Raw genomic sequence first — 20,888 nt, 5'->3', positions numbered from 1 at the left:
AGAAAGAAAATTCAGCTGAACTGGCACAAATGCTAATGCACTAGGGCTCTCTAGGATGTCATTATAGAAGAGCAAACAGGATAAAATGCCCTTTAAGGTGCCCACACAAAGGAGAAAACATACAGTAGTCTATATGGTTGTCTTAGGTCTTGGTCAGTCAGAAATGGAGGGCTCTGTAGAAAGCCCCTATATATGATGGAATGCAGTGTCCTCGTAGTTGCACTTAGTGGAAAAAAATATCTCCATAACCACTGAAAAGCAAGAAAGCACGATGATGTGCATTTAAATGAAGAGCTTTGTTATAACTGAATGAGGTGGACGTTTGGATGCTTAAGTAACTTCATTTTAACCATCTAAACTTGGAAGCCTGAACCACCTCAGCTGGCTCCTTTCAATGTGGGGGAGTATCAGAGCTGGCTATCAGAATGTCCTTTTTGTTGTTGCAAGTCTTGGAAAAAAGGCAACAAACAAATCATCCTAATGAACATCCATGTTGGCTGGTTCCTAGCCTGATGCCAGTATCCAGTGGCTTCTGGATTGCTCATGAGAAGAATTTGAAGCACATGAAATATGGAAAAGGGCACAGTGTTGGCTCCAAGCCTGGCCACCCACTCAGCCCTCAGGCAGGGGTCCACTGCACCCACCCACCCACGGTCGCCCCAACCCACCTGGGTGTGTACGTGTGTGTGTGTCCCCCCGTCTGTCTATGTCTATTCGCAACACAGTGTTTGCTAAATTGGTTACACACTGTTCTGTCATTATGATAAAATGAGCCCTGATTGCCCAATGCTTTGCCAGGTAAAATAAATTTATTATTCTATTACAGGGTGATGGACAGGGTTGCCTCAAGATAAATGCAAAAAGTCTTTAGCATCACAAGCTTTGCCAGGGGCCATTTTTGCTCCATTCAAATGGTTTTTGCCAAGTGGCAGGATGGCTGCCAGTTTCCACAGCAAACTCTGCCACCTGTGATGGATGGCCCAGTGGGTTAGGCTACACAAACGCAGCTGTGATTGCACGGTGCCATAATGGAGGAAAAGGGGGGGACCTGCGAGCATGAGATAGACAGAGGTTTTATAAGCTTTCATATTGCTTTGAGCTGAAACATTGAGAGCAGATTCAAAGCTCTGAGACTGTGGAGAATTAGCTGCGGTCAGCCATAGCTGCACCAGTTCGCTCTGTGCCTTGACAGTGGAATAATTGAACAAAAACTTTGAACTGCATTTTTTTTTTTTTACTTTTGGACAAGCCAAGCACAAAACATTTAGGATTAGACACAAATCCACTGTCAATTAAAGGGACAGGGAAATTGAATTAGAATTGCATTTTCTATAGAAATCCTTCATAGCTGCACAACTATGAGCAAAACATTTAAGGATGACAAAAAGCCACTACAGTTTCCTACAATTTTTTGTTGACATAATATCAGTCAAAACTGGCTTCAATTGATCTCTGTCCATCTGAAACCATGAACCATCCTTTCTACTACTTCTTTGATCGATCAGGATTGATCAGGGTGATAAAGAATATGCAAATCCCACCTTTGCACTTTAGAGTCTTTTTTATTAGATAAAAATAAAAAATAAAAAAAATGTAGTGAAATGAAATAATGTTATGTTATTCTGTTACATATTCTGTTTCTGTAATTAAGCCTGACTGCCTGCTCACATATGCAAGATGACTTTGTGCATTATTCAATATTGATAATACTTTGCATTTAGTTTAAGTAATAAAGATGATAACATCTAATAAGACCAAACAGTGTAAATATGGACAATAATATTATTAATAAATGAATAATAATAACCTTACTTTTCAAGCTATAATCTTTGTCCTATGTGCACATTGTCTCTCATGGACTGATATGTACGGAGGACTAACATGAGCATTCACTGTGATTTCTCCATAGAGAGACATGCTGGATGTCAGTCAAATCATGAAGGATCTGGCCAGCATGGTTCATGAACAAGGAGATGCAATAGGTAAGATGCTGCCCCATCTTGTTGTGTATGCCTTGAATTTTTACACTGCCGACTCTAATTTATTACAGATAACCTTTTGTGGGCTCATTTTAATATGATGTGCTTGACTAATGCCCTAAGCTTGAACGTTCTGCTGGGCAAAACAAACTTTTTAACCTCCACCTCCCTGCCACACTGACAAATTTTCTGATGAGAAGCAAAAAGATGTGGGTTTAAAAACCACAACAGTGCAGAGTGTTTGAGAAAATCCATTTAGACACCCTGATATCTATAAACGGCTCTCCACTCCCTGCAGTGATGTAGACTTGGCAAAAAGAATGAAACTTAGCACACAGATATAGGACAGATATAAAGGCTTTTCTGCTGGGTCACAAATGTGCCATCAGCTATGTCTGGCTCCGTCATGAGCATTCACTGGGGAATTAGCTTTTACTTGGTGTCAGCCATATGGGAAAAAGGGGCATACCTGAAAAATGTAGGTGTGATTTTGGCTTTAGATCAAATCTAACTTGAAGTGAAAGGCAGATGACTTTCCAAGTTAAGGTTACTGTGTTGAGCCGTGGTCGGTGTAGCATAGGGCTGGGTATCGTCACTGATTTCTATAGCTGGTTTAATTCTGATTCACTAGGTCTGGATTTGATTTGATTTGATTGAATTTGGACTCAGTCAGAAATATTATTTTAAATAAATATTAATTGACAATTTATCAGTACATATCCATATTTTTATATTTGTGTATAAAAACAAAGCTTGTGAGACTTCATCAGAGGTTTAAGCATCACAGCAGATGCCTTTGTGTCAAAGTAACTGAGGATAAAACACAAAAAAACATGAAGGAGATTTTTCTGGTCTGGCTTTTTATAGTGGATAGGCTTAAAAATATTCTGCAGCAGATCAAAAACTGAAGAAAACCATGAATCAACTCATGAACATTACCTGATGCTGCTGAAAGAAAAGCAAAAAGTTACAGAGTAAACTTAAAGAAGTTTTATTAGAGACACAGCTAAGAGTTTTGAAATTTGGCATCATTTACAAAAATGTTAATTTCTTCTGTATTAAACAGAAGAAGTTAGGCTTTCTTGTCAGAGGTCATTTTGTAAAAACAAAAACGCAGCGGCTGACTGCTGAGTAATAAGCAAGCAAATAATGTAGAAAACAGAGATTTTTGATGGTTAACCGGTTTCACTGAGAGAGAGAGAGGGAGCTGTGCAGAAAGTGCGATTTTAATCGTGGTGGAAGCCAAACAGCCAAAGTAAGAGGGAATTTATTTCTGTGTTTTTCAACCATGACGTGTAGTTTCATCTTCTTTTGCTGGTGGTTCAGTGAAGGCCCGACAGCATTAACCTCTAATTTCAACCCGCATAATGACGGGAAGAACTATTGTTTAAAATTATTGTTCAAAAAATTGCCAGTACAGGAATAGCCCTAAAGAATGTAGCCTCATGGGCAGTGTAGTCCAGATGTAAGTAAGCTATTAAGACTCGACTGTACACCGTGTTCGTGTTTTCCTCCGAAACAATAAGTTCTGTTGCAGCAGCCTTTCAACTCCTCTCTCTGTCTCTCCCTAGAAAAGTTGAGCCAGACAACAAAGTAAAGCTAGTTTTCAGCTACGAGCCCGACATGAACCCGACGTATTAGCCAGAGGTCCCTTTACTACGGTTCAGAGCCGCGGACCTGTTTTATATACGCGTTTTCTATGTCCACTCTACTGTTACTCGTTTTATATTAAGATTTAAAAATCTAGTTGTATGGCCAGTAACCTTCAGTAAAAGTAATAAATCACACAGCAATAGTAGATTCATGTAGTTGTAAAAAGTTTGATAATATATTAAGTAATCCTGAGTATTCAGAATACGTTACTCTCATTGAGTAACGTAACGGAATATGTTACAAAATACATTTTGGGGCATGTAATCTGTAATCTGTAGTGGAATACATTTTTAAAAGTAACCTTCCCAACACTGTTTAATGGCTAGACTGAAGGCTTCTAAGAGGACAGACCTCAAAAACACTTGGTGACAACTGGATCAGTTGAATCAAAGCAGGATTTGACAGACAAAAATTAGCACACCATCAAGTCTTGCACTAGTGATGGACAAGCAATTTTGTCTAAAGAATTTCTAAAATTTCTCTGTCTAAACAAGGTCATAGTGTCAGAGGATGCATAGCGTCTATAAAGACATACTTTGTAATGGAAAAAGTTTTATTTACTGATGAATCCTATTTTGTGGTTCGTGGTAGTAATGGAAGGTTGTTTGCAAGGAGACTGACTGAAGAGAGAAACCACACAACAATGTATCAAACCCACAGTAAAACACTGTGAAGACATCTCAAGGTATCTCTGTGGAGAAGGATTCATATTCATAACTCAAAGATATGAAGAACCATTTCAACCCAGACCTGTTTATTATGGACTTGTTAAACGTCACCACAAACCCACTGAAGATTTTGTCAAAAAGATAAACATTCCTGATCTCAGGAAAAACACAACAGTGCTGACCATAACTATTGCTAGCTTTATTTAAACACACACACACACAAACACAGGATGATACTTCAGTGTCTCAAAATACTCAGGATTAGTTGCATTGCTTTATGGAGTAAAAGCTGTGGGTACGTAATGGGGTTGTGGGTGTGTGATGAAGTTTCCTAGGAAGAATGGGAAGCAATAACTTGTGCTAATTGCTACCTTTTTGTTACAGAGTGCCCTTTTGTTTGCTACCTTCAATCAGGCTAATGTAGATACCCTTTAAATACCCTTTAGAGTCAGGATGACTAAAACTGGCTTATCCTAACTGCAAGAATGGATAATAAAATGTTTTTGTTTTTGTTTTCTTCGTTGTTTGCCCTTTTCTCCAATGTACTAGTCTTAAGTAGGCTTGCTAAAATGTAGAGATATAAATGATGCGCCAAATTCAAAACTGTTTTTTAAGGGTAATTTTTCTCTGTTCTGTCATTATTTTATTATCTGTGAACTTTGCAAAATAAGCAAGAAAGCTGATCCCACTAAAGGTGGAAACAACAAACTTCACCACTTGAGGATTAAACTGCCATTTCATACAGCAGGAATGTAAGGTGGATATACTAGCAGCTAGTGATGTGTAACCCAAAGTAAACAAATGACTCAACCAGCTTCTCTGGAGTATTCACTGGCGCTCCATTTGACAGGGAGACCAGGGTAGATGAAAATTATTGATGTGGGTACATAGTGGTAAAGCTTCAAGCAACTTATTAAAAAATGCTGAGCCAAAATGCAAGGTCCTGAGTAGAAAATATTTATCAATTCATGATTTAGTATGTTACATTATTATACAAATGAACCCCACCATCAGGAAAATGAACCATAATTTGATTTAAATGGACTAAACACCACAGATGTGAAAACACCTGTGAGAGGTTTAGTGTTACACACTCAATTTTTTGATATTTCATTGTAAAGCATCCTGGTACTTGTCCAGCTGTTCCTGTGGCTATTTGTCATGCAATTATGCACTCAAAACAGTGAGTATAAGTATTGTAATAGCCACAATTACAAACTGTATACACAAAAAGAAAAAAATGCTAATATTAGCACCGTTAAACTAACTATGTTAGCATGGTACTAACAGAGGCACAGGGTGATAATTTTTGTCTAGCTAAAAAAAGCAGGGAAAAACACCTTGGAGTATCTTTTTGTAAGACCAGACTAATGAAGGTACTTTAGGACTTTATTTATCTGGGTGTGATTGTATGGGTTTTCTCATCCAAGAAGCTTCTTTGGTTCAACTGGTGGAGTCCAAAACAGTTGGAGGTAATAAACCGCTAGTGGCGGGTGTCATCTTGGAGCTGGCCCTAAGGGTCGTCAGCACAGTGTTGATCACGTTGTCACATGAGACATGACGAGGAGAGAAAACGTGGGTCATTCCCATCACTGGGCCCACAGGTGAAACCTCTGTGAGACAATGGCCCACCCCACCATGATGTGAGTTATTATGGTCACCTGAGGCCAAATGTGAATGGGAGTTGAAACGCCTGAAATGGATCGCAGGACTGCACTGTTGGTGGGTGATAGCAGCTACAGTAGACGTCGATGGCGCCCTTCACTTGTATCTTAAATCATGTGTCTTCTCTGCCCAAAATATAAACACTGGCATCCTGGAAGGAGTGTCATAATCTTAAAATGCAGGTGTAAAGCTGTGTTGTTTCCTGTTTGTAGAGGAGAGCTGTTTGTAGAGGAGAGCTGTTTGTCTTATGTAGAGATCTAATCACTTCTCGCTGCACTGCACCGCATACACTGTGTTGTTTTGCTTGTGTTTGGGTGTTTTGTCCTTAGAGTGAACCAGTTCATAGGCTCACCTCCAGGAAACAAGAGAACAACCTCCACTAGGCATTTTAATACATAGGACCCTCCAACAGTTGGTCTGCGACTGAATGAATGAGGTGCAAAATGTGCAGAAGTCCAGTTGCCTTTTTTTCAAGCTGTTAAGACGACCATAACCCGGCTGACAGAGACCCTAGACCAGGTATGTCGAACTCCAGGCCTCGAGGGCCGGTGTCCTGCAGGTTTTAGATGTGTCCTTGATTGAACACAGCTGATTTAAATGGCTAAGTTACCTCCTCAACATGGTCGTGTCCAAATTCATGGGCTGCATCCTCCTGAGGACCCAGCCTTCGCGGTCTACGTGGGCCGGGTCCTCAGAACGTCTGGTAGGCCGGAAGTAAACGGCCGTGAAATTGGACGGTCTAGCCTTCTGATTAGCGTCACCGCTGTCTCGGTGGAGTTTAATAAACTCGGCCGTCTGCTCCTTGCTATCTAAAATATAACGGGACACTGGCGTAAATTCTCGACTGTCTCATACTTCTGTTTAATCAGTTTTCTGTTTGACGTTTAGTCAGCTGTGTAAAAACCAAGGAGGAACCCACCCGGGGGATTAATAAAGTTTTATTTTATTTTATCTAATCTAATAACTTTAATCTCAGCCAAATCGATTTACTCACGAACAAACAAAACACTGAAAAAAGCCCAACAATAACATTTTTAGGTTGTCTAAGTGACTTATATATTACGTTTAACCCGAGCAGCGAAAGTCCACGGTGATCTGAAAATGATGTGCCAGGAGTTGTGCCGTTCTCGGCCGCATCAGTAACCCTCGAGCTCCCGACGAGCTATCGAGCTGGTGGGTAGCAGACGCCTCCGAAAACGTTGAAGCACTTTTGCAAATATGCGATATCTTGATAAACCGAGCAGATATTTGATGTTTACACAGCTACTTTCTCGCCTGGAAATATGTTAAAAGTTTATTTTGTGACCCAGAAAGATTAATATGAGTAATTTTAAAACTTAGTAGCGGCCGCCATTGTTGGAAACTGGAGTTTGGCTGGGCCGCGCTATGAATTCTGGGATATGGTGGGCCACGAAGGACACACCCGACCCATCCTTCAAATTCGGGGAAAAGGAGGACGCATTTGTTGGCTGCATTCGGAGGAGTCTACGAATTTGGACAACCTTCAGCACGTCGCTGTGACGTAATCGGTCTACAAATGTGGCCTCAGGAGGATGCAGCCCATGAATTTGGACCCGAAGTTTGCCAGAGGCCTGGTAATGAACTAATCATTTGATTCAGGTGTGTTCACCCAGGGTGAGATCTAAAACCTGCAGGACACCGGCACTGGAGGCCTGGAGTTTGACACCCCTGCCCTAGGCAAACAACATCCTCAAACAGGTAAATAAGCTAGATACATACCAGTAGATACATACATAACCCTGTAAACATGTTTAATTATGCTGTAAAATTTGCCGTTTTAATGTGGAAGTACTGCATCTTTTCACGCTGTACATTGGCGTCACTTTGTTGTCCTAGAAGAAGTCCAACATAACTAGTGTATAGAGGACAGCTGTAAAAGTACCATCAGTCACATTCTCCTCTTTCAAATGTTAACTGTACGTCAGCCCTCACTCAGATAAAGAATAAACTGAACACTTCCTTCTGTCACGTCTAATACTTTTATCTGTTTGCAAATTCTGCCACATCTCATGCTTGCTCTGCTTATGAATGAGGTACTGCATTTGCATGTGAAAGACTGTGGATGTAGTATTTTGGACATGGTAGAGGAACACAGTGTGATTCTACCTAAATGAGTGAAGGAAGAAATAGAAGAGAATACTGTGGAAGACTGCAGAGTTCACAGGCATTATACCAAAGCAGACATCCTATCTGATCACCACAGAGCCAGGCAATAATGGACCTGTCCCCATTAAAAGAGATGCACTGAAATTGCCCTGACCTGTTTTTTTTCTTGGTGTAGTGGCAAATAGAAATAATATTTGATTGTGTTGTAAAGGCATTTGTGGAAAAAGCAGGTAGCACAAAGAAAAGAATTGGCTAAAAAAAGGAAGGATTAGCACTTTCACGGCCTATTCATGCGGGCTACTCTGGCACACTACTCAAAAGAGCTTCAGTTTATACACATGAAAACAGTACTTTCTTTTTATATACAAGATCTGTGTTTGTTTGGTATTTCCAGAGCCTTTGTATGGTAAGAGTGGCATCAGCGGGGATTCAGAACGTGTAGTTATCATATGGATTCACATTCACAGTTCCCAGAACTGCTTAATGAGCAATTAGAAGATGTGACTATAGACAGAAAGAATTAAGTTTTTCAATAATTAGAAGTCAATAAGTGCATTGATTTGGATTTTTATAGCACAGCAAAGTGTATGAATTTACATCTTTGTATGTATATATATATATATATATATATATATATTAGGGGTGAAACGATACTCGTATCGATATTGAACCGTTCGATACGGTGCTTTCGGTTCGGTACACATATGTATCGAACTATACAAAATTTTTAATTTATTTTATCAACTTTCCTTCTGACGATGCTGTCTGTGTTGAGCGCTCAGTGGATTTGCACTCGACAGTGCAGCCTAGGCGGAGTAGTCGAACGCAGATTCACTGAACGCAGGGCAAGCTAGCGAGACAGAAGTTAAGCTCTCCTTGCAACATGGCAAATTGAACCTCCCCCACCCTCGTTCAGATCTGGCGTTTGGAACTATTTTGGTTTTCATGTGACGTATGACTCTGAAGGTAAGTGCGTCATGGACTAAAGTAAAACAGTATGTTGGATGTGCCATGCAATGCTCAATTACATGGGTGGGAGCTAGTGTGTTAGCGCAGTTAGCTCGTTAACGTGTTGGCTGTCCAGCCCCATGCACGGGGCGATCCACTGTAGCTCGTTAACGGAGATTTGCCGTGTTGTGGCATTAACGTCATTTCAGATTAACGCTGACAGCACTAGTGGGAACACAACGAAAATGACTGAACATTTACGCCGACATCATCCTAGTGCAAAGACAAGTGGAAGCAGACAAAAACAACAAGCACGCATGCTACAAACTTTACCCGAGTCATTTAGACAGCCATTAGCACGTGATTCTCCTTATGGGGACCTGATATGTTTAATATGCTGCTGAGAATATAGCCCAGAAGAAGCGTATAGTATAGCTTTTATTTTGGAAAGAGCCTTTTCACTGTAATAAACTCTCTTTTCCAAAGATGAGTGATTCCTCAATCAGATACAGGGCTCGCAAAATTGCTAGCCCGACGCCCCGGGTCTAACGATTTTTCCAGTCGGGCTACCAAAATCTATCTCTGCCCTGCCCGTCGGCCTACCGTAGGAAGGAAAAATATATGTCAATGCTTTTGCATTCTTTCGGAAATGTAGCTGGGTAATTATGTCATTGGCATCGGTGAGCCACTGTCAATATGTGACATATTGAAATCGCATTTGAATTTGCGCTTGTTTTTTGCTTTCACTTTGCAATCGTGCTAACTGTGTATAGAGAGCGACAGCACTGATCTGTGAGTGATGATCATTTGCACACCAATTCCTCTGACATCGTCTTATCAATCGTTAGCTTACTATGCAAGCATGACAAGTGAAATCTCCTGCAGCAAGCTTAAACATGTGAGAGGCTGATCTCGCAGAGAATCGCTGAGCGTTATGTGGGTGCGTGTGTAAAAGTAGCAGAATATATATTTTAGTTCTGCTGGGCCAAATAAGACAGGTCAGGGTGAAGAAGTGACAGCCAAAGAAAAGCTTACCACAAAACGGAAAAGTTATGACGAATCAGACTATAAGGCAAAAAGAAAGTGCAGCTTTATCATGGACAAAAGAATTTCTGTGGCTGCAATATGACGAGCTAAATAACCAGGGGTGCACATAAGTGGTCCGCAGGTGCGCATCTGCTGTCAAAATAAAAAACGCGCACAAGATAAGAAGTTGCAAGGCGTGCTTGCGTACATAAGATTTTCAGGAGGAGGACAGACATTTGTTTAGAACTCTTAAAGATGTCGAAGAAGCAAGCTCCTTTAAGCAATTACTGTGATGTTCCTCCACCTCCAAAGAAATGTCAGAAGGAGTCCGAACCACAAAAGAAGCACGTATTCTCGGAAAAGTAGTTGCAGGAGGTGAGCTGGCTTCAAACAAATGATGAATGCACAGAGATGTGGTGCGGAGTGTGCCGTGAAAATTTAATAAATGACAAATTAAAAAGGCATGAACATTTTTTTTTGTATCAAAAAAATATCGAACCGTGACACCAAAGTATCGAACCGAACCGTGAATTTTCTGTATCGTTGCACCCCTAATGTGTGTGTATATATATATATATATATTTATACACACACATATATAGACCTCCCGCAGGCCCACCACCTGCAGGAGGCGCGGTAGGGGTTGGGTGCATTGTGTACCAGGCAGCGGCCAGGAGCGGAGGCCCTGGCGGACTGATCCCCAGCTACCAAGACTGGGAATTGGGACATGGAATGTCACCTCTCTGGTGGGGAAGGAGCCTGAGTTAGTGTGTGAGGTTGAGAGGTACAGGCTAGATATAGTCGGGCTCACCTCTACGCATGGCTCGGGCTCTGGAACCAGTCTCCTGGAGAGGGGCTGGACTCTCCTGGAGAGGGGGCGGGGCGGTATGGGGTGGGTATTCTAATATCCCCTCGGCTTGGTGCCTGTACGTTGGGGTTCTTCCCGGTGGATGAGAGGGTTTGTTCCCTGCACCTTAGGGTCAGGGAATGGGTCCTGACTGTCATCTGCGCTTATGTGCCGAGTAGAAGTTCAGAGTACCCAGCCTTCTTAGAGTCCCTGGGTGGAGTGCTGGAGGGTGCTCCACCTGGAGACTATGTTGTCCTACTGGGAGACTTCAATGCTAACTTGGGTAACGACAGCGAGACCTGGAGGGGCGTGATTGGGAGGAACGGCCTCCCTGATCTGAACCCGAGCAGTGTTTTGTTATTGGACTTCTGTGTAACTCACAGTTTGGCCATAACGACCACCTCAAACATAAGAGTGTCCATAAGTGCATGTGGCACCAGGACGCTCTAGGCCGCAGGTCGATGATCGATTTTGTAATCGTATCACCAGACCTGCAACCATATGTTCTGGACACTCGCGTAAAGAGAGGGGCTGAGCTGTCAACTGATCACCACCTGGTGGTGAGTTGGATCAGCTGGCGGGGGAGGACGCTGGACAGACCTGGTGCACCTAAACGCATAGTGAGGGTGTGCTGGGAATGCCTAGCAGAGGCCTTAGTCCGTGAGATCTTCAACACACACCTCCGGCAGAGCTTCAACAGCATTCTGAGGGAGGCTGGGGACATTGAGTCCGAATGGACCATGTTCAGCATCTCCATTGCTGAAGCTGCTGCATTGAGCTGCGGCCGCAAGGTGGTTGGTGCCTGTCGTGGTGGTAACCCCTGAACCAAATGGTGGACACCAGAGGTGAAGGGGGCCACCAGGTTGAGGAGGAGTTCTATCGGGCTTGGTTAGCCTGTGGGCTTTGGAGGCAGCTGAAAGGTACCGACAGGCCAAGCGGAATGCGGCTCGGGCAGTGGCTGAAGCAAAAACTCGGGTGTGGGAGGAGTTCAGAGAGGATCAGCACCTCCAAATCTGAGGCTATGGTTCTCAGTAGGAAAAGGGTGGAGTGCCCACTCCGGGTCGGGGATGAGTTCCTGCCCCAAGTGGAGGAGTTCAAGTATCTCGGGGTCTTGTTCGCGATTGAAGGGAGAAGGGAGCCGGAGATCGACAGACGGATTGGTGCTGCGACTGCAGTGATGCGGACACTGCACCGGTCCGTCGTGGTGAAGAGAGAGCTGAGTGCAAAAACTGAAGCTCTCAATTTACCGGTCAATCTACGTCCCTACCCTCACCTATGGCCACGAGCTGTGGGCAGTGACTGAAAGAACGAGATCGCGGATACAAGCGGCAGAAATGAGCTTCTTCAGAAGGGTGGCTGGCCTCTTCCTTAGAGTCCTTAGAGATAGGGTGAGAAGTGCAGCCATCCGGGAGGGGCTCAGAGTAGAGCCGCCGCTCCTCCACATCGAAAAGAGCCAGGTCAGGTGGTTCAGGCATCTGACAAGGATGTCTCCTGGGTGCCTCCTGGGTAAGGTTTCGGGGGCAGACCCAGGACACGCTGGAGAGATGATATCTCTCGGCTTGCCTGGGAATGCATTGGTGTTCCTCCGGATAAGCTAGAGGAGGTGGGAGGTCTGGGCTTCTCTGCTTAGGCTGCTGCCCCTGCGACCCGGCGGAAGAATAAAGAATAAAGATAAAGCAGAAGAAGATGGATGGTCTAAGGAGCTTGGAAAGAAAAGAGTCTGGACTTCTTTAAGTTGCTTGAAGACATTTCACCTCTCATAAGAGAAGCTTCTTTAGTTCTAAGGGTCAAACGGTGGAGAGTCCCAGATTTAAACCCAGTGGGAGTATCCCCCAAATAGAGGACAAAAGGACCCCCTGATGATCCTCTACCTAATCACATGAGCCAAGGTGTGAAAATGGGTGTGGGTCACAATCAGCCAGGGTTTTGGGTGAGCTCATTGTGAAACCTGGCCCCACCCTATCATGTGATTTCCTGAGGTCAGATGGCCCAGGGTGTGAGTGTGCATTAAGGCGTCTGGGAAGGGATCTCAAAACTTAAAGAACTCAAAGAAGTCCAGACGCTTTTCTTTCCAAGCTCCTTAGACAACGATGACTTGGATGACTGAGAACCTTCACAGACAAGAAGATGGATGGATGGATGGATGGATGGATATATATATATATATATATATATATATATATATATATATATATATATATATATATATATATATATATATATATATATATTAGTCTGAAAGTCTTAGTAAGCCTTATCTGTCTTCTTAGATATGTTGGTGTTATGTATAATTAGATATTATATATAATTTCTTTATATATTTATATAATTTCAGCACTGGTGGCATATTTTAAACTTATCCTATGTATTCAGTCTCATTTGAGTCTTCCATCTTCTCTGCTTTTCCCAGCAGTTGAGCTGCAAAAGAATACAAACAGTAATGGTCAACAGGAACGCAGAGCCTACCCACATAGCAAAATTGGTATGGCCCGGATCTGGTCCGCACAATGTGCTTAGACATGGCCCACATACCGCAAAGAATGACGGCCCTTTGGTGGCCCAGATCTGGTTTGCCAGTGGTGGTCCTGTGCTGGCCCATGTGTGGAAGTAAGTTGTGTGCAGCCACGGGCCAGTTGTAGACACACTGCTGGCCCTGTGCTGGCCCAGAACAGTTTCAGCTCTTGCCCCAGATGTCAGCCTAATGTGTACCTTAATCAAGCCATATAATGACAACATGTGTCGGAACATGCAAAACAGTGCAAAAGTAATGTGGTGAAACTGTCATGGTCCCGGGTCAAGCGACCCAGTATTTGAATTTCATGTATCTTTTGTATTCATTTGCACCTAGCTTAGTTCACCTAGTTAATTTCTAGATTGCAGTTTAGTTTTGTTCCTTAGTTGTTTATGTCATCTCCCCCTGTACTAAGTCTCCCTGGTTTATGCGTCATGTCTGCGTGGTTATATTTAGTTCTTGTCATGTCTAATCTCCATGTTTCCCATTTTACTTTGAAAGTCTGTATTCATTGTCAGCGTATTCAGTTTCACTTCACCTGTCCTGTCGCTAGGTTCATGTGTGTCAGCTGTGCTCCCATGTGTGGCCACTTCCCCTGATCATCCCTCATGTGTATTTAGTCTCTGTGTTTCATGTAGTCTGTGTTGCGTCGTCTGTGTTCTCACCTCCATGTTTTCACGGTCAGTCTTTGCAGTGATCATCATAGTCTCTGAGTTTTCTTAGTTTGTCACAGTATTAGTTTTCCCAGTTTAGTTATAGTCTAGTCACGCTATCCCTGCTTTGTTTGTACACTTTGTCTTCAGCCATAATAAAGGCTCGCTTTCAGTTAAGTTTACTCCAGTCTACTCTCGTGTGTACGCACCTGGGTCCATTACACACACCACCGCACGGCCTGTCTCTGCAGACCGTGACAGAAACACTGTTCAGGCAATGAATGGACTGACTCTTATATAGCGCTTTGTTAGTTTCCAGGATTACTCGAAGTGCTCTATACAACATGCCACATTCACCCAATCACACACTAACCTTCCGATCAGTAGGTGACCCGCTCTACCTCCTGAGCTACAGCCACCCACTGGCAAAGATGAGTAAACCGTCACTAGGTTTGGATAAAGTGTACACTCACAAACCTGTCAAACCTGCATTTGAAATGTTGGCTACCATAGCAGTATAGTATTGCAACATGGCATTTGGGTCTTCTAACTAAAATAGGAAAATAGAAAGATAAATAGTGCCATCATTGCCAGACCTGGCCTACATCTAGTTGACATACACCCTGCCATGACACCAGTCAGTCAGAGGTGCCAGGTTGATGCCTGATCCAGGGAAGACCTGTTTTCTATGGGCCTGGGCCACATAACCCAAACCACAATCGAGCCAGATATGGTATGCCATCACATAGACCGTGCCATCTATGCCAGGCCTGGCCCATATCTGGATGACATACGTCTTATCATGCCAGAAGTCAGCCAGCAGTGCCGGCTTGATACCAGATCCGGGCCAGACCCCCTGGCTATATGGGTAGAAGCTATATTTATGAGTCTTCTCAAATATGCTCCAACTCTTTATCTATAGCCATATTACAAAATAGATAGTTGTTCCCCTGATTGTTATGCAAGTATCTTTTTTATCATAATAGCTCATACTCATAATTAAACAGATTAGACAACTACATGTCATAAAGTTATATTTAGCCAGCAAGAAGTTCTGTTCTGAAGAACTTTTTTTGTTTGATCATAATACACATTGTGTTTGCTTGCCTAATCTGCCCAATTGCTGGATAACCTGCTAACATGTTTTAATACACAAGGTAATTTGATTCGTGTGATTTGGATAATATACAGTCTTGTTTTTAAGAAACAACATTTTAGCCTTTACAAGTGTGTCTCAAACTTTTATTGTGCTATATCTCTGTGACTCAGCTAGTGTATGTTGCTAACATCCAGGAACTGTTGAGACGCTCCATGAACCGCCATTGCTATAAATAAAAGAAAAAGAACAAAATGGTCCATTAGAGTGAAGATAACACAACCATCCAGAGCCCCAGCTATTCCTGCAGTTTGTCCAGTGGGAAGGTTCTGGAACTCTCTCAAATATACTAAAAGAGTCTTCCCTTTGTGAGCATATGTGACAAGCTGAGCTGAGCAGGAATAAGGACATAGTAGTTTTTGGAAAAGTGAGGTTCATTTTACCCTGAAAAATGCAAAGAAATATACGAATAAAAAGTCAAATGATAGTTTTAGGCTCTAAAAGGAGGTCAGATAAACAGAACTAAACTCAAACTGTAATGATAACATTAGATACAGTACAATAATATACTAATTACTCAAAAAGAACCAAACTGGATAAAAACAAACCAACATGAATGACTATATCCTCTTCCTGAGAACCAGCCTATATCCTCTGTAATAGACACTATTTGTTATTTGAGATACCCTACTAAGTCCTGATGTACTGAATAGAGGACATCCTGGGCTTTCCATTGATATCTCATGTGTTTGGGTGGCCTCTTTTAGCTCCAAAGAAAGGAAATCACAAAAAATGTTCAATCAGAATATTTTTTTCTTCGGTTCTCAGGAGGATATCACAAACTGCTTTGTGCCATTGCATTATGTCCTGGAATGAGAGTGCTTCTTAATTTTTTTTTTAATGATTAAAATTGCCTATAGACATACAGTGATCATCAGTGGTCCCTTGTCTTCAAGGCAGTTGCCTTCTATACCCTTTTGGTGAAATGGTGGATCACCTGAAAACCTATTTAAACACATTTAAACTCTGGTACCCACAGAATCTTACTTATTATCTTTAACTACTGGGTTTAGTTTAAGTTACCTCTTTAAAGCCAAATATTTCCTAATCATGGCAAAGAACATCCTCTGAGCAGAAGGGCAGAAAAAAAACAGAATTAATTAATGAGTCCATTAATCAGGCTTACTTCTTGAGCTGGTGAATCTAAGCATGTATTCCCCATCTTCTTTAACTCACCATTACAGAGTAAATGCTTTTAGTCAATCAGCACAATTCGTTCACCCAACCACCTCCTCTTGTTAAGTTCAAAAGTTAATTCTCTACAAGCTCAACTGGTGCAGTAATTATCAGGGGCCACTGAAGCCTTAAACATAAGACACATCTTTGAGCTGGCTGCAACCTTTTTACTCTCATTACACCAAAACAATCAATAGTACTCTCACTGTTATTGGCCAGCTGTAAATATATGTGGGTAACTATGTGTGGTGATACCAAAGATTTTGAACCACCCACTTCATTAAACGCATCGGTCTCATCCCATTAATGTCCGTGTATTGACAAGTTTAAAAGAGGAGGTCTTGCTGCTGTCGCAGTGTTAACTGTTAGACCAGTAGCTCCTGGTACCGCTTGATTATGTGTCAAGAGTAACAATGAAGAGTCACTTCTTTAACACTGCTCCCACAGGTGGCAAAGTATTCCAGCCATTGGTCTTTTCATATTACACAGAAGCATTAAAATTCTAACTTTCTTTTTTTATGTTTATAAATGTAAATGTATATTCATGGATCAAATATAGACTATTTCTCCGGTGCAAAGTGTTATTACAGATGAATCAGCAAGGTTGTATTTAGTGTTCTTTCTGTCATTTATTTGGATGATTTTTTTTAAATGTAACATCATCTGCGTATGCCAGTGATGACAAAGGGAAGTAACTACTAAATCTTTGTTAATATTATATATTTGCTCATATTCTTTTTTTGTTAATTTCAGGGCACATATTTCAAGTGCTATGATCACAATTCCTTTCAGTGGTAATACCTTGAAGCCTCTGTTAATGTACTGTACGAGAATTAATCATAGTTAAAATAACAGAAAATGAACTTTCTTTTAAAGTCGGATTCTTAATAGAAAGATTTAATACTGTAAATCAGAAGGGGGGTCGGATGCGGACGGGCACAAATTTACTTAAAAATCTTGCAATGAAAGGCCAAGAAGAGCATCATTAATGTGTTACTTATGAATATATCTGAATCACCACAAGATTTGAAACATTTCTTTTGATAATTTTTCAGTTAGATAAGCAGTGTAGGGTTGCAGTGGTTAAAAACAGTACATAAGGCCTCAGCTACCTATGAACTGTGTCCTGGTCTTGTTTCTGTCTTTTTTCCTGCTTCTGTCCTTTGCACCATCTTGACTTTCTCAATATTTCTGTCTCCACACACAGAAAGGTACAACAGTAGTACCCATTAGGCTACTAAGGCAAGTTATATGAGATTATAGGAGGTTAAATGAGGCCACACCTCGAGGCCAACGTCAAAAGCTTACGAACTGCTGACTTTGTGAACTTTATTTTGACAGATTACTGTAACATGTCTTCCCATTGAACATTAATTGATGCTGTAGTCTAAGAAAGCAGCTCCTGCAGGGTATACTGACTACCTGCTAACTTCAGCACGAGTAATTGTTTCAAGTCCTGCTTAGCACATGCAGGTTGATAGCAGCTGCATATTAACAGGCTTCAGCCATCGTGATATTCACATGAAATGTTTAAATCGAAAAGAATCTCACACAGTTTGCTAAAAAAAAAACAAAGAGTAGGCTTTACCTCTAAACTATACAAACGATGAACAATAGAGATGTCACCCATCTCTGAAACTTGGAGCTTTGGCTGCTGCCATGTTGGCCTTTTGAAGCCAAAGTGACTATGTTCACTACGGTCTACTTGGGTCCCAATGAGATAAATTTCATCATCAGACAGTAAGTGTGAGAGTGCATCAGTGTGTCTTCCTGTTTCTTATGGCCATGTGAACTAGTCCACAGAGAGTTTACATAACAATCCACCAAGCATGTTTATGCCCAGGCAGACTTTAAAGAAGTATAACAGGAATGGCTACTCGGGTCTCCAGCTATGCACAACTGAGTTTAATCTAGTCTTAACTTAGCACTCCACCATTATATGTAAACATGAAGCACTAAGTTAAAGTATAATGCATCACACGCCAGGGTGAGTTCTAGTAATTACAAGTCCTGGTTGACATCTAAGCTTGTATTGTCCCATCTCACATACTTCATCGTCCCCATCTTGGTCCTTGAATACAGACCCAACAGGTCAGTGGATGATGCAGTTATTATGGCACTGCACTTGAGGTTGCCTTTTATGGACTTTAGTTATGCTTTTAATATCATCCTCCCAGCTGGGCTGCAGGATACGATCTCCCAGTTCAATTCAAGGAAGCATGTGAGACTGGTATGGTTTAGACTTTCAGTGGATCAGCACTGCTTCCCCTCAGGGCTTTGTACTTTATCCTCTGCATATCTCTATACACTAACAGCTGCACCTCCAATCACCACTCCATTAAAATCCCGAAGTTTGCGGTTGACACCACGCTCTCAGGGCTCACCTCAGGTGGGGTTGAGTCTGGAGCAACATGGAGCTCAATGCTATCAAAACAGTAGAGATGATACTGGACTTCCAGCTCCACCAGTTCCCATATTCCAGCATGCCTGTCCAGTGGAGACAATCAAGTCCTTCCACTTCCTGGGAACAATCTCCCAGCACCTAAAGTGGGACCTAAAGATCAGCTACTTCAACAAGAAGCCACTTCCTGCACCAGCTGAAGAAATATAACCTGTCTAAGTCCGTGATGGTACAATTTTAGCTCCTCCATCATTGAGTCTTTCCTCACCTCCTCCATCACCATCTAGTTCGCTGCTGCCACTGCCAAGGACAAAGCCAGACTGCAGTGTGTCGTCCATTTCAATGAGAAGATGATTGGCTGCAATTCCCTACAAGACCTGTACACGTCCACAACGCTGAGATGGGCAACTAAGATTGCTGGCAATCAAATCTTCAGCATGATGATGGCAGAAAGATTGTTTCATATTTTGAAGGCCTTTAAAGTATATATTTGCAACACTGGTTTCTGAGGCATGATGTATGGCAAATATGTAGTGCATTGTTTTGACAGGGGTGTTTTTACTTCTATACTACTATTACAGATATTGTGTATCATTTTTGTTCAATATGTACAATGTTATAGATGTGCAGTGATTTCTGATGAGGTGAAATTCCTGCAACTGTAGTACTTGTGAGGCTCTACAAACCAGTAGTGAGCAAGTCAGTGAATGAATGAGTATTGTTGTATGTTGTTATATTAAAAGGAATCCAATCTGTTCTTTGTTTCCTCAGATAGTATTGAAGATTACATCCAGACAGCTTCTTCTAATGTGGAGTCAGCCAATCAAGAACTCGCCAAGGCCAACCAATACCAGGTAAGCACTGAATCGTCCCATGCTGCAGTGTGCTCCACACCTTGGAGTCATTTTGTTCCATTTTCATTTTGTGTACTTGACTGAGCCTTTTTATTGTAATGCACTCACACGAAGCTTAGCTTGATCAGCCATGCAAACAGGGACTTTGCTAACTAGATTACACAGCTTTATCACATCCCCCACTAGCATAATAACAGAAATGATGCAATTTCATGTCATACTTTACTAGCTTTTGCCTTCAGTTAAAATAATTGTATTTACAGGCAGAAACATAAAATGCCTGCCCGGAGTCTTTTAAAAACACAAATCCATATACAGTATGCAATTCCTATTCTGTGAGCATGTTACTTCTACTAAGATAATTTTATGTTTTATTCTACAAGTGTATTGACTTTGGGAGGAAAATGCATTAACGGACAACAACAGCAGACAGAAATTAAATAGAATTTATTTTTTTACTCTCTGTGGTTTTTGGGCTACAATTTTGACTTCACAGCACATATTGGAGAGAGGTTTTATGAGATGCCCAAGGGCCTGCTTTCACTCTTTCTTTTTGAGGAAATATGTGTGTATTCTGCCATTTTGTCAGGGACTATCTCAGTAGGCCAGAGCTCTGTTTGGCTCTTTGCTGTGTAGGGCCCAGGCTATGGTAAATAATGTATCGACTGAAGTGTCTCTGGGTTAATAAAGGATATACCTTTTCCACACGTGCGACATATCTCTCTAGAGGTGCATCCAAAGTCTCTACCCACATAATTCGACAGACAAGCACATGTATTCTGATTGTTGACATTTAGATTTAGGTAGAAATCTATCTGGAAATTGTTTTCAGTCTGGTATTGAAATGATATTTCCTTTGAATCATGGTTTGACCACTGGGCTAAACTTTCGTTTTGTGATAGTCACATGAATTTTTAACAGCAGCTTTAATATGAAAACAACCGCTGGGCACTTTCCAATGCCTGCCACGACTGCAGTGCTTTCTGTCTGTCTCTACATACTGCCGTTCGACTTGCAAGTGAACAAATGAGCGAATGGCAACAGCTTTCTCATTAATTGTCATTTCATTATCTCAAGGAGAGCTGAGCTGTGACCGAGCTCGCGCTGAGCAATTTAGCTCTCAGCCAATCCTGACAGCCTCTGTCTTAGCAGAGGCAGAGCAGCTAAAAGGAAGCAAAACAATAAAGGAAGACGACGGAGAGAGAGACAGACAAGCAGACGCT

At 41.8% G+C, this 20,888-nt stretch overlaps 1 protein-coding gene across 6 annotated transcripts in view; it reads left to right on the top strand.

Annotated features, from left to right (window-relative positions):
- The window catches only part of tsnare1 (T-SNARE Domain Containing 1), a 269,581-nt gene that overhangs the window by 173,750 nt on the left and 74,943 nt on the right, over nucleotides 1-20,888 (top strand). For all 6 annotated transcript variants that reach the window (XM_026184110.2, XM_026184107.2, XM_080307744.1 and 3 more), the window contains exons 9-10: nucleotides 1,910-1,982; nucleotides 19,583-19,665. In XM_026184110.2, coding sequence (XP_026039895.1) covers nucleotides 1,910-1,982; nucleotides 19,583-19,665 — 156 coding nt within the window. The remainder of the gene's footprint in view (nucleotides 1-1,909; nucleotides 1,983-19,582; nucleotides 19,666-20,888) is intronic.

Source organism: Astatotilapia calliptera, chromosome 11 (assembly GCF_964374335.1).
Source record: "Astatotilapia calliptera chromosome 11, fAstCal68.1, whole genome shotgun sequence".
NCBI classification, from domain to species: Eukaryota; Metazoa; Chordata; class Actinopteri; order Cichliformes; family Cichlidae; genus Astatotilapia; species Astatotilapia calliptera.
This window is presented reverse-complemented; position numbering and strand designations above follow the sequence as displayed.